The sequence below is a fragment of the Salvelinus fontinalis genome, chromosome 12, assembly GCF_029448725.1.
Source record: "Salvelinus fontinalis isolate EN_2023a chromosome 12, ASM2944872v1, whole genome shotgun sequence".
Lineage (NCBI taxonomy): Eukaryota > Metazoa > Chordata > Actinopteri > Salmoniformes > Salmonidae > Salvelinus > Salvelinus fontinalis.
In genome coordinates this window covers 2,478,444-2,492,765 of record NC_074676.1, presented here as the reverse complement: position 1 = coordinate 2,492,765, position 14,322 = coordinate 2,478,444, and the positions used below count along the sequence as shown (strand labels likewise).

The 14,322-nt window shown below is 40.1% G+C and overlaps 1 protein-coding gene across 5 annotated transcripts in view; it reads right to left on the bottom strand.

The window, feature by feature from the left end:
• The window catches only part of LOC129866618 (PHD finger protein 21A-like), a 115,151-nt gene that overhangs the window by 78,503 nt on the left and 22,326 nt on the right, over nt 1-14,322 (bottom strand). For all 5 annotated transcript variants that reach the window (XM_055939378.1, XM_055939379.1, XM_055939374.1 and 2 more), the window contains one exon: nt 5,066-5,131. In XM_055939378.1, coding sequence (XP_055795353.1) covers nt 5,066-5,131 — 66 coding nt within the window. The remainder of the gene's footprint in view (nt 1-5,065; nt 5,132-14,322) is intronic.

The following is a 14,322-nucleotide window of genomic DNA, read 5'->3' as shown; positions in this document are numbered from 1 at the left end:
TCCAAACTGCTGGCTGGTACTGTATATACACAGTGCATTCGGAAAGTATTCAGACACCTTCCCTTTTTCCACATTGTTACGTTACAGCCTTTTTTTTTTTATGGAATAAATACATTTAAAAATCCTCAGCAATCTATACACAATTACCCAATAATGACAAACCGAAAACAGGTTTAAATATTTTAGCAAATGAATAAAAAAAATACTAAACAAAAACGGCTTATGTATACTATGAGATTCGAAATAGAGCTGAGGCACATCCTGTTTCCATTGATCATCATTGAGATGTTTCTACAACTTGAATGGATTCCACCTGTGGTAAACTCATTCAATTGGACATGATTTGGAAAGGCACGCACACCTGTCTATATAAAGGACCCACAGCTGACAGTGCATGTCATAGCAAAAACCAAGCCATGAAGTCGAAAGGAATTGTCCATAGAGCTCTGAGACAGGATTGTGTCGAGGCACAGATCTGGGGAAGGATGCCAAAAATGTCCGCAGCATTGAAGGTCCCCAACAACACAGCGGCCTCCATCATTCTTAAATGGAATTAGTTTGGAATCACCATCGTCTTGGAACACCTTACAACATAATTTTAAACTGGAAGAACTTGTCCCGATTGGTGTTTTTAAATCACTGATGAAGGATTTTGAGGCTGATTCCCTGACCTGTCAATGTTTTTAATTTGCTGTTTTTGATTTTGTTATACTCTTGTGAATTCAATGGTTTTCACTAGATTACTTGTAGTTTTTCATGTTGTCTGTCTGTAATTTTTGTAATGACTTGGTGCTGCCTATCTTGGCCAGGACGCTCTTGAAAAAGAGATTTTAAATCTCAATGAGAGCTTCCCGGTTAAATAAAGGTTAAATTAAAATTAAATTAAAATCACCAAGAATCTTCCTAGAGCAGGCAGCCCGGCCAAACTAAGCAATCAGGGGAGAAGGGCCTTGGTCAGGGAGGTGGACTATGTGGAGATGGGAGAAGGACATCCATCTCTGCAGAACTTTATGGTAGAGTGGCCAGAAGGAAGCCACGAATCAGTAAAAGGCAAGACAGCCCGCTTCGAGTTTGCCGAAAGGCACCTAAAGGACTCTTAGACCATGAGAAACAAGATTCTATGGTCTGATAAAACCAATACTGATAAAACCAATATTGAACTAAATGAATGCTAGCTTTGCACACTCTTGGCATTCTCTCAACCAGCTTCACCTGGAATGCTTTTCCAGCTGTCTTGAAGGAGTTCCCACATATGCTGAGCACTTGTTAGCTGCTTTTCCTTCACTCTGCGGTCCAACTCATCCTAAACCATCTCAATTGGGATGAGGATGATGATTGTAGAGGCCAGGTCATCTGATGCAGGACTCATCGCTCTCCTTCCATGGTCAAATAGCCCTTACACAGCATGGAGGTGTGTTGGGTCATTGTCCTGTTGAAAAACAAATGATAGTCCAACTAAGCACAAACCAGATGGGATGGCGTGTCGCTGCAGAATGCTGTGGTAGCCATGCTGGTTAATTGTGCCTTGAATTCAAAAGAAATCAGTGTCACCAGCAAAACACCCCCACACCATCACACCTCCTCCTCCATGCTTCACGGTGGGAACCACACATGCAGAGATCATCCATTCACCTACTCTGCGTCTCACAAAGACACGGGAGATGGAACCAAAAACCTCAAATTTGGACTCATCAGACCAAAAGGACAGATTTCCACCGTTCTAATGTCCATTGATCGTGTTTCTTGGCCCAAGCAAGTCTCTTCTTATTGGTTTCCTTTAGTAGTGGTTTCTTTGCTGCAATTCGAACATGAAGGCCTGATACACACAGTCTCCTCTGAACAGTTGATGTTGAGATGTGTCTGTTACTTGAACTCTGAAGCATTTATTTGGGCTGAAACTTCTGAGGCTAGTAACAATTGAACTTAACCTCTGCAGCAGAGGTAACTCTGAGTCTTCCTTTCCTGTGGCGGTCCTCAAGAGAGCCAGTTTCATTATAGCGCTTGATGGATTTTGTGACTGAAATGTTCTTTATGTCTTAAAGTAATGGTGGTCTGTCGTTTCTTTTTGCTTATTTGAGCTGTTCTTGCCATAATGTGGACTTGATCTTTCACCAAATAGGGCTATCTTCGACCACCCTTACCTTGTCACAACACAACTGGTTGGCTAAAACGCATTAAGGAAAGAAATTCCACAAATAAACTTTTAACAAGGCACACATATCAATTGAAATGCATTCCAGATGACTACCTCATGAAGCTAGTTGAGAGAATGCCAAGAATGTGCAAAAATGTCATCAAGGCAAAGGGTGGCTACTTTGAAGAGTCTCAAATATATTTGTCACTTTTTTGGTTACTACATGATTCTATATGTGTTATTTCATAGTTTTGATGTCTACATTGTAGAAAATAGTAAAAATAAAGAAAACCCTTGAATGATTAGGTGTGTCCAAACTTTTGACTGGTACTGAAATCTATATACAGTTGAAGTTTGAAGTTTATACATACACTTAGGTTGGAGTCATTAAAACTTGTTTTTCAACCACTCCACAAATTTCTTGACAATAAACTATAGTTTTGGCAAGTCGGTTAGGACATCTACTTTGTGCATGACAAGTAATTTTTCCAACAATTGCTTACATATTATTTCATTATAATTCACTGATCACTATTCCAGTGGGTCAGAAGTTTACATACACTAAGTTGATTGTGCCTTTGAACAGCTTGGAAAATTCTAGAAAATTATGTCATGAAGCTTCTGATAGGCTAATTGACATCATTTGAGTCAATTGGATGTGTACCTGTGGATGTATTTAAAGGCCTATGTTCAAACTCAATGACTCTTTGCTTGACATCATCGGAAAATCTAAAGAAATCAGCCAAGACCTCAGAAAAGAAAATTGTAGACCTCCACAAGTCTGGTTCATCCTTGGGAGCAATTTCCAAACGCCTGAAGGTACCACGTTCATTGTACAAACAATAGTACGCAAGTATAAACACCATGGGACCACGCAGCCATCACACTGCTCAGGAAGGAGACCCGTTCTGTCTCTTAGAGAATAACGTACTTTGGTGCGAAAAGTGCAAATCAATCCCAGAACAACAGCAAAGGACCTTGTGAAGATGCTGGAGGAAACAGGTACAAAATTATCTATATCCACAGTAAAACGAGTTCTATATCAACATAACCTGAAAGGCCACTCAGCAAGGAAGAAGCCACTGCTCCAAAACCGCCACGAAAAAGCCAGACTATGGTTTGCAACTGCACATGGGGACAAAGATTGTACTTTTTGGAGAAATGTCCTCTGGTCTGATGAAAGAAAAATGGAATTGTTTGGTCATAATGAACACCGTTATGTTTGGAGGAAAAAGGGGGAGGCTTGCTAGCCGAAGAACACCATCCCAACCGTGAAGCACGAGGGTGGCAGCATCATGTTGTAGGGGTGCTTTGCTGCAGGAGGGACTGGTGCACTTCACAAAATAGATGACATCACCATACTTTACAGTTGGGATGGGGTTTTGATGTTGGTGTGCTGTGCCTTTTTTCTGCACACATAGTATTGTGTGTTCCTTCCAAACAACTCAACTTTAGTTTAATCCGTCCACAGAATATTTTGCCAGTAGCGCTGCGCAACATTGGGGTGTAGTGGCTTCTATGGTGTCCTCCCATGAACACCATTCTTGTTTAGTGTTTTACGAATCGTAGACTTGTCAACAGAGATGTTAGCATGTTCCAGAGATTTCTTTAAGTCTTTAGCTGACACTCTAGGATTCTTCTTAACCTCATTGAGCTTTGTCATTCTTTTGTAACCCTTCCAAACTTTATGCAAGTCAACAACTCTTAATCTTAGGTCTTCCCGAGATCTCCTTTGTTTGAGGCATAGTTCACATCAGGCAATGCTTCTTGTGAATAGCAAACTCAGATTGAGTGTTTTTTATAGGGCAAGGCAGCTCTAAACAACATCTCCAATCTCGTCTCATTGATTAGACTCCAGGTTAGCTGACGCCAATTAGCTTTTGGAGAACTCATTAGCCTAGGGATTCACATACTTTTTACAACCTACAATGTGAATGTTTAAATGATGTATTTTTCTTGTCTATATTGAATAAAATAATGTGTGTTATTTTAAGCACACTAGGTTTGTGTATTGTTGTGACTTAGATAAAGATCAGATAAAATTTGATGACCAATTCATGCAGAAATCCAAGTAATTCCAAAGGGTTCACATACAGTGGCAAGAAAAAGTATCTACTACCCCAGTCAGAAGAACTATTGGATACCATTTTATATCTCTGTGTCCAGTAAGAAGGATGTTAGAGGTAGTATTGCAAGCCAATGCTAACTAGTGCAATGGCTGGAAGTCTATGGGTATCTGATCCTTCATACTGGACAGAGAAATAAAACTGGGATCCACAAGTTCATCTGACTCTGGGAAAGTAGATCCTGAAGTATCCCTTTAACTAAAAGAGCCACCACTCTATATATATTGAATAGATTCCAGGTTCTTTGAATTGTTCCAGAGAACAGTCAGTGTGTCACAAACCACATTGATTAGTCAGCTTCCTTGACAGGATGGAGAAAGCAGCAGGAAAACAAGTCGTTGTGCAAGTCACACTAGGTGAGTCTCACAGTGGGCAGAATACTGCTAACAGAGACAGAGCACATTGGGAAGAGAACACACATTCCAAGTAATAATGTGCTTTCATTTCTGCCTCAGAGCATCCATCACAAGAAATTAGCCGCGTAAACAGTATGTTTGTGTGCGTGTCTATTCCGTGTTCACTTGCCCATGCACACAGCTCTGCACAGAGGGAGTGACAAATTACTCATTGGGATTTATAAAGGCTTAAACTAAATAAACATTTAAACATACATGATTCATTTGTGCATATCTTCGAATATGATGTTCAAAGAAGCAAATGAGTCTGTCTAAAAGGACCAACTGGTTACACATTTTAATTTGTAAAAATCCTGTGTTTCAAACGCATATCAATATTGGTGTGTCTGCTCTCATATAGGGCAACCTGGGACAGCCTTATGTTGTGTCAGCATCATCTCCTGAAATACCTGCTTCTCGCTAAGCGCTGTGATCTTAGCCTGAAGTTCGTGGAGCTGCTTCTTCAGATCAGCATTCTGCAAAAGAAGGCAAAGCTCTTTTTAGGGCACTTTCATACCAAGTTCCAATAATTTACAACCAGGTTCACTTGAAAAGTCAGTTTGGTTTATTTCAACCAAAACTACTTCATTTCAAATTGGAATATTTATGTCTCCACAATGATGTTTCACATGCACATACATCTCCAAATGAATGGAAATCAGTACAAACATTTATTTTATCAAGCTATCCAGGTGTCAAAACACCATTTGGAGCTAGTCACAATTTTGTGGAAACATTACAAATCAAATCAAATCTTATTGGTCGCACACACATGTATCAGATGCTTTTGCCGGTGTGGGAAAATGCTTGTGTTCCTAGCTTCAACAGGGCAGTAATAATAATGGAATTAAGAAATATTTAATATTAGGACGAGCAATGTCATAGTCTGGAGAATAAATACAGTGTGTGTGTGTATATACACTGCTCAAAAAAATAAAGGGAACACTAAAATAACACATCCTAGATCTGAATGAATGAACTATTCTTATTAAATACTTTTTTCTTTACATAGTTGAATGTGCTGACAACAAAATCACACAAAAATTATCAATGGAAATCAAATGTATCAACCCATGGAGGTCTGGATTTGGAGTCACACTCAAAATTGAAGTGGACCACACTACAGGCTGATCCAACTTTGATGTAATGTCCTTAAAACAAGTCAAAATGAGGCTCAGTAGTGTGTGTGGCCTCCACGTGCCTGTATGACCTCCCTACAACGCCTGGGCATGCTCCTGATGAGGTGGCGGATGGTCTCCTGAGGCATCTCCTCCCAGACCTGGACTAAAGCATCCGCCAACTCCTGGACAGTCTGTGGTGCAACGTGGCGTTGGTGGATGGAGCGAGACATGATGTCCCAGATGTGCTCAATTGGATTCAGGTCTGGGGAACAGGCGGGCCAGTTCATAGCATCAATGCCTTCCTCTTGCAGGAACTGCTGACACACTCCAGCCACATGAGGTCTAGCATTGTCTTGCATTAGGAGGAACCCAGGGCCAACCGCACCAGCATATGGTCTCACAAGGGGTCTGAGGATCTCATCTCGGTACCTAATGGCAGTCAGGCGAGCACATGGAGGGCTGTGCGGCACCCCAAAGAAATGCCACCCACACCATGACTGACCCACCACCAAACCGGTCATGCTGGAGGATGTTGCAGGCAGCAGAACTGTTATGGGATTTTTGTGTTTAATGACTAAAATATGTATACATTTGACTTAGATGTTAAGTATGAATGAAACTTATTATAATCATAATGCTGAATATTATGTGTTCCTTATTAGAAAGAATGGAGTTATCTTCAGACAGGCTGGAATGCTGTGTTCCTTACAGGACATTCTGTCTCTACCCAGGGAGGGGAGAGACCTTGGGTTGGTTGCAGATAGTTTAACAGGTGGCAGACAGTAATGAGAATGCTAACTATACTGCCATTGTATTCTAGAGGAGGATGGACATTAAAACCTATGACATCATCTTTATTATATAACCTGATGTAAATTGTACTATGATTCAGTACTCTCGAGAATAAACGCTATTGATTGATTGATTTTGAGAATGGTTTCTGTCCATTTCATGCTGATAAGTATCTTACAAATTCTTATGTATGGACAGAGTGCTTTAATTGAATTGGTTGATAAACATAGGAATTAAATTCCTTTAACAAGAACGTTCTCCACGGCGTCTCCAGACTCTGTCACGTGCTCAGTGTGAACCTGCTTTCATCTGTGAAGAGCACAGTCTTGGTGTTCTCTGGCAAATGCCCAACGTCCTGCACGGTGTTGGACTGTAAGCACAACCCCCACCTGTGGACGTCGGGCCCTCATACCACCCTCATGGAGTCTGTTTCTGACCGTTTGAGCAGACACATGCACATTTGTGGCCTGCTGGAGGTCATTTTGCAGGGCTCTGGCAGTGCTCTTCCTGCTCAAAGGCGAAGGTAGCGGTCCTGCTGCTGGGTTGTTGCCCTCCTACGGCCTCCTCCACGTCTCCTGATGTACTGGCCTGTCTCCTGGTAGCGCCTCCATGCTCTGGACCCTACGCTGACAGACACAGCAAACCTTCTTGCCACAGCTCGCATTAATGTGCCATCCTGGATGAACTGCACTACCTGAGCCACACCGTCTCATGCTACCACTAGAGTGAAAGCACCGCCAGCATTCAAGTGACCAAAACATCAGCCAGGAAGCATAGGAACTGAGAAGTGGTCTGTGGTCACCACCTGCAGAACCACTCCTTTATTGGGGGTGTCTTGCTAATTGCCTATAATTTCCACCTGTTGTCTATTCCATTTGCACAACAGCATGTCAAATTTATTGTCAATCAGTGTTGCTTCCTAAGTGGACAGTTTGATTTCACAGAAGTGTGATTGACTTGGAGTTACATTGTGTTGTTTAAGTGTTCCCTTTATTCTTTTGAGCAGTAATATATATATATACACACACACACACACACACACACACACATATACATACACACACACAGTACCAGTCAAGTTTGGACACCCATTTTCTCCATTGTAGAATAATAGTGAAGACATCAAAACTATGAAATAATACATTTGGCATCATGTGATAACCAAAAAAGTGTTAACAAATCAAAATATATTCTGTTTGAGATTCTTCAAAGTAGCCACCCTTTGCCTTGATGACAGCTTTGCAGACTCTTGGCATTCTCTCAACCAGCTTCATGAGGTAGTCACCTGGAATGCATGTCAATTAACAGGTGTGCCTTGTTAAAAGTTCATTTGTGGAATTTCTTTCCTTCTTAATGCGTTTGAGCCTAACGCTTAAAACATGAAAGTCAGTCAATATGTAAAATTAAGAACGTCAAAAATGTGCAGTCGCAAAAACCATCAAGCACTATGATGAAACTGCCTCTCATGAGGACCACCACAGAAAAAAGAGCCATAGTTACCTCTGCTACAGAGGATAAGTTAATTTGAGTTAATTGCACCTCAGATTGCAGCCCAAATAAATTCTTCACAGAGTTCAGGTAACAGACACGTCTCAACATCAACTGTTCAGAGGAGACTGCGGGAAATCAGGCATTCATGGTCAAATTGCTGCAAAGAAACCACTACTAAAGGACACAGATAAGAAGAAGAGACTTGCATGGGCAAAGAAACACCAGCAATGGACATTAGACCGGTAGAAATCTGTCCCTTTTGTCTGATGAGTCCAAATATGAGATTTTTGGTTCCAACCACCGTGTCTTTGTGAGACGCAGAATAGGTTAACGAATGATCTCCGAATGTGTGGTTCCCACCGTGAGTCATGGAGGTGGTGTGATGGTGCTTTGCTGGTGAAAGTGTCAGTGATTTATTTAGAATTCAAGGAACATTTAACCAGCATGGCTACCACAGCATTCTGCAGCGATACGCCATCCCATCTGATTTGCGCTTAGTGGGACTATCATTTGTTTTTCAACAGGACAATGACCCAACACAACTCCAGGCTGTGTAAGGGCTATTTGAACAAGGAGTAGAGTGATGGAGTGCAGAGTGAAAGAAAAGGGGAATATCTAGTCAATTGTAGAACTGAATGCATTCAACTGGAAAGCAGCCAACATGTGCTCAGCATATGTGCGAACTCCTTCAAGACTGTTGGAAAAGCATTCCTCTTGAAGCTGGTTGAGAGAATGCCAAGCGTGTTTAAAGCTGTCATCAAGGCAAAGGGTGGCTACTTTGAAGAATCTCAAATATATTTCAATTTGTTTAACACATTTTTGGTTACTACATGATTCCATGTGTGTTATTTCATATCTATGTCTTCACTAATATTCTACTGTATATACAGTGCATTCGGGAAAGTATTCAGACCCCTTCACCTTTTCAACATTGTTACGTTACAGCCTTATTCTAAAATTGATTAAATTGTTTTTACTCAATTTACTCACAATACCCCATAATGACAAAGTAAAAACAGTTCGTTTTTTGTGCAAATTTATACAAAAATAAAAACTGAAATATGACATTTATATAAGTATTCAGACCCTTTATGCGGTACTTTGTTGAAGCACCTTTGTCAGCTATTACAGCCTCGAATCTTCTTGGGTATGACAATTCAAGCTTGGCACACCTGTATTTGGGGAGTTTCTCCCAAACACAGCAGATCACAGTAGACTCAAGATCGGGTAGGAAAAATATTCCATTCAAAATCCAATGCTAAGGCAAGGGGAACAGCAACACTTACTTAAAAGAAAGTACATTTTACTGCTGCGGACATAATCTCAGATCCACAGAAGCATTTTGTTATGGTATCTGGTTCTTTCTTTCACACCTCTGTTTAAATTGTAAATGTTTATGCTCCCAAATGGGATGATGTTGATTGTATTAACAAACTTGTTTCTTTGCTGCCCAATCTCAACTGGCACTATTACATTTTTGGAGGCGACTTGAATTAAGCTCTTCTCCCCTCTGTTAAGTAGAATACACTGCCATTGTTTTTAGTGACCATGCTCCTCTGTCGCTCGACCTCTCATTCTCATTGAACGATACAGACCCCCCCTCCCCCCATGGAGACTTAACTTACTTTCAAACAATTCATTCTGCACCATTCTATCGAATGCAATTGCTGTCTTTATTGAAACAAATAAAACCGAACCGATCTCTCCATCTACACTTTGGGAAACACTTAAAGTTGTTCTTAGAGGCAAAATAATTTCCTATTCCTCTCTTCTCTATAAACGGAAAACTAAAACAGCTGATCAACGCAATTCTGGAATTAGACCAACAATACTCCGCCTCTCCATCACCCTAACTTTACAAAGAAAGGCTGAGTCTTCATACTCAGTACAATTTAATATCCACAGATAAGGCTGAGCAGCAGCGACTCGTTCTGTTTAAGAATATAGAGAAAAGGCTGGTCGACTTCTAGCTCATCAACTCAAGTGCAAATCTGCCTCACAGCTGATCCCTCAAATTCACAACACCTCAGGTGTCTTAACAGTTAGTTCTTCTGAAATCAACACTACTATCACATTTTTATTCTGATCTATACACATCAGAAGAACCTGACGACAATTCAATAATGAATGATTTTGACAATTTGGAAACTCCTACCATTACTACAGAGAAGAGAGGAAATTGATCTATCTTTGCAGATAGAGGAGATTATTAATTCAATAACAGCAATGCAAAGTGGGAAATCACTGACGCAGATGGCTACCCAATTGAATTCTACAATATGTTTGCTGCCAAACTGCACCCCCACCTGCTTGAAATGTTTGAAACCGATACAGACCGATCTCACTTTTAAAATGCAAAAATATTTGCGAAATTGCTTGCCTCTCGATTAGAATCGACTATGACAGACATAAAAGATCAGACAGGGTTTATTAAGGGTCGACACTCCTTTTCTAACATTCGATGTCTGCCTAATGTCATACTCTCCTGCATCTTCGGATGTTCCTGAAGTGGTTCACTCTTTAGATGCGGAGAAGGCATTTGACAGGGTAGAATGGGAATATTTATTCTCTGTAATGGGAAAATTTGGCTTTGGTGCGAACTTAATTACCTGGGTCCGACCTTTGTACTCATCACCCAAGGCATCAGTACTTTAAAAAAAACTTTGTTCACAGTATTTCCCATTATCAAGGGCCACACGCCAGGGATATCCAATGTCCCCTCTGTTATTTGCCCTGGCGATGGAACCCCTTTCCATTATGCTAAAGGCCACAACCTCAATACATGGTATCTACAGATAGGGACTGGAACACAAAGTTTCCTTGTATGCAGATGACTTGCTTTTATATATCTCAGACCCTGAAGCGTGTGTCCCTGTGGTAGTGGGCCTAATGCGTAGGTTTGGTGTGTTTTTGGGTTATAAATTGAATTTCTCAAAAAGTTCATGTTTTCTTATTGATGAATTAGCATTACAAATTCCACGGGATACTATTCCATGTCATATGTCCAAGTCCGGCTTTAAATATTTAGGGGTCCAATATCACCCATTCCTTGTCTTCCCTCCATTATGAGAACTTTATTCACCTAACCAGCAAACTTCAACTAGAATTTCAGAGATTGAGTATTCTCCATTTAACTTACATTTTACTTACTTTACTATATGTAAAACCCTTTCTGAAGCATTTGATATAAAGTTGCAGCCAAATGCAGAAATGGTTTTTTTCGGAGTACCAAACAATCATTCTCTGACAAATAGACAGCTGCATGCCTTTGCCTCCCCATTAGCCTGCAGAAGGATTTTATTGGATTGGAAATCTATCAATCCTCCCTTAGCATCAGATCTTGCAGGCTGTTCCTAAAATCAAAATGTATAAGTATACCATATGAGGGTCAACCAACATTGTGAATAAAATATCACACACACAACACCGTTCAAAAGTTTGGGGTCTCTTCGATGTCCTTGTTTTTGAAAGAAAAGCACATTTCTTGTCCATTAAAATAACATCAAAATGATCAGAAATACAGTGTAGACATTGTTAATGTTGTAAATGACTAATGTAGCTGGAAACAGCAGATTTTGTATGGAATATCTTCTTAGGTGTACAGAGGCCCATTATCAGCAACCATCACTCCTGTGTACCAATGGCACATTCTTAGCTAATCCAAGTTTATTATTTTAACCTCTTAGTGAATAGGGGGCGCTGTATTCACTTTGGGAAAAATTCGTGCCCAAATTAAACGGCCTCGTACTCTGTTCTAGATCATACGATATGCATATCATTATTACTATTGGATAGAAAACACTCTGAAGTTACTAAAACTGTTTGAATTATATCTGTGAGTAAAACAGAACTCATTTGGCAGCTAACTTCCAAACAGGAAGTGAAAATTCTGAAAATGGGGCTCTCAGGCCTTGCCTATTCAATTGCCTTTTATTTATGGATCTGTATGCACATCATACGCCTTCCACTAGATGTCAACAGGCAGTAGAATGTTGAATGGGGTGTCTAGCTTGATGTGAGACCGAATGAGAGCTTTTGGAGTGACAGGTCCGCCATATTGGCATTATTTAGCCGCGCACCAGGGAACCCCACATTGTCTTCTGAAATGCGTTAGGTATACACGACGAAATGCTCCGTCTTGGAATTTATTGGATACATATGAGAAAAACATCATAAATGATTGATTTTCAACCGAGTTTGATCAGTTTATTCCACGTTTATTGTGACTTTTGGAATTTTTCGTTCCATGCGCCAAGTGTTGATGGACATGTTCGCGCCACAATGCTAGCCAAAGTTGCTAATTCGACAGAAGAAATGGACATTCTAAAACAAAACAACAATTTATTGTGGAAATAGGACTCCTTGCACTACATTCTGATGGAAGATCATCAAAGGTAAGAGAATATTTAAGATGTTATTTCGTATTTTTGTGGTATATGTTGGCTCCAACATGGCGGAGAATTGCTAGGCGCTGTCTCTGAATATTGCATGCTGTACTTTGTACTAAAGTAATTTTTTTAAATCTAACACAGCGAATGCATTAAGAACCAGTATCTTTCATTTGCTGTACAACATGCATTTTTTAGTAAAGTTTATGATGAGTTCTTTGGTTAGATTACGTGACTGTCCAAAATTTCCCCGGACAATTTGGTGCATTATGGCACCGTATTCACAATGTAAAACCAGGATTTGTAGCTATAAATATGCACATTTTCGAACAAAACATAAATGTATTGTATAACATGATGTTATAAGACTGTCATCTGATGAAGTTGTTCAAAGGTTAGTGATTAATTTTATCTATATTTGTGGGTTTTGTGAAAGCTATGTTGGCGGTGAAAACATGGCGTTGTGTGTTTGGCTATTGTGGTGAGCTAACATAAATATATATTGTGTTTTCGCTGTAAAACATTGGCTGGATTCACAGGATGTTTATCTTTCATTTGCTTTATTGGACTTGTTAATGTGTGGAAGTTAAATATTTCAAAAAAATATTTTTGAATTTCGCGGAATGTTGTGGGTGTTCCGCTAGCGGAACCCCAGGGCGAGAAAGGTTAAAAAGGCTAATTGATCATTAGAAAACCCTCTTGCAATTATGTTAGCACAGCTGAAAACTGTTGTTCTGATTAAAGAAGCAATAAATCTGGCCTTCTTTAGACAAGTTGAGTATCTGGAGGATCAGCATTTGTGGGTTCGATTACAGGCTCAAAATGGATAGAAAAAAATAACTTTCTTCTGAAACGCGTCAGTCTATTCTTGTTCTGAGAAAGGAAGACTATTTCAGAGATAACTTTGTGTCTTTATTTTAGAGATAACTTTGTGTCTTGTGGCAGTCCTCATGAGAGGCAGTTTCATCATAGCGCTTGGTGGTTTATGTGACTCAACTTGAATACATTTTCGAAGTTCTTGAAATTTCCCCAATTGACAGACATTCATGTCTTAACTTTTTATGGCTGCAGGGGCAGTATTGAGTAGCTCTGATTAAAGGTGCCCATTTCAAACGGCCTCGTACTCAATTCTTGCTCGTACAATATGCATATTATTATTGGATAGAAAACACTCTCTAGTTTCTAAAACCGTTTGAATTATATCTGTGAGTCAAACAGAACTCATTTGGCACAAACTTCCTGACCAGGAAGTGGAAAGTCTGAAATCGATGCTCTGTTCTACTTCCTGCCTATACATGGGCATGATACGTAAGAGTCTACGTGCACTTCATAGACCTTCCCCTGGATGTCAAGAGGCTGTGAGAGAAGAAATTTAGTGTTTATCTTGGTCTGAAGTTGAATACAAGCTCTTTGTATGACGCGTCCCTCATTTCCGGTACTCTTGGGAGCGCGAGGTGGACAGTGGGATTGCCTTCTGTTTAGCTGCCGTTATGGACGACCAACATCTCCGGCTTTGATTTTATTTGATACATGTGACCATATCATCGTAAAGTATGTTTTTTCAATATAGTTTAATCACAATATTGAAATTTTTTCGGGAGTTTTGCCGTGTTCCGTTCTCTGACTTTGTTGACGATGGAGCGATTCGTGCCACTTGGCTAGTGCGCATGCTAAATGAAGAGGGAAAGTTGCCGTTCTAAATCCAAACAACGATTGTTCTGGAACAAGGACACCTTGTCCAACATTCTGATGGAAGATAAGCAAAAGTAAGAAACATTTTATGATGCTATTTCATACATCTGTCGTACATGTGAATTAGTCGTCGGCGCCCAACCTTTGGGTACTCTAGCTATACCGAAGCTGCATATCGTAATG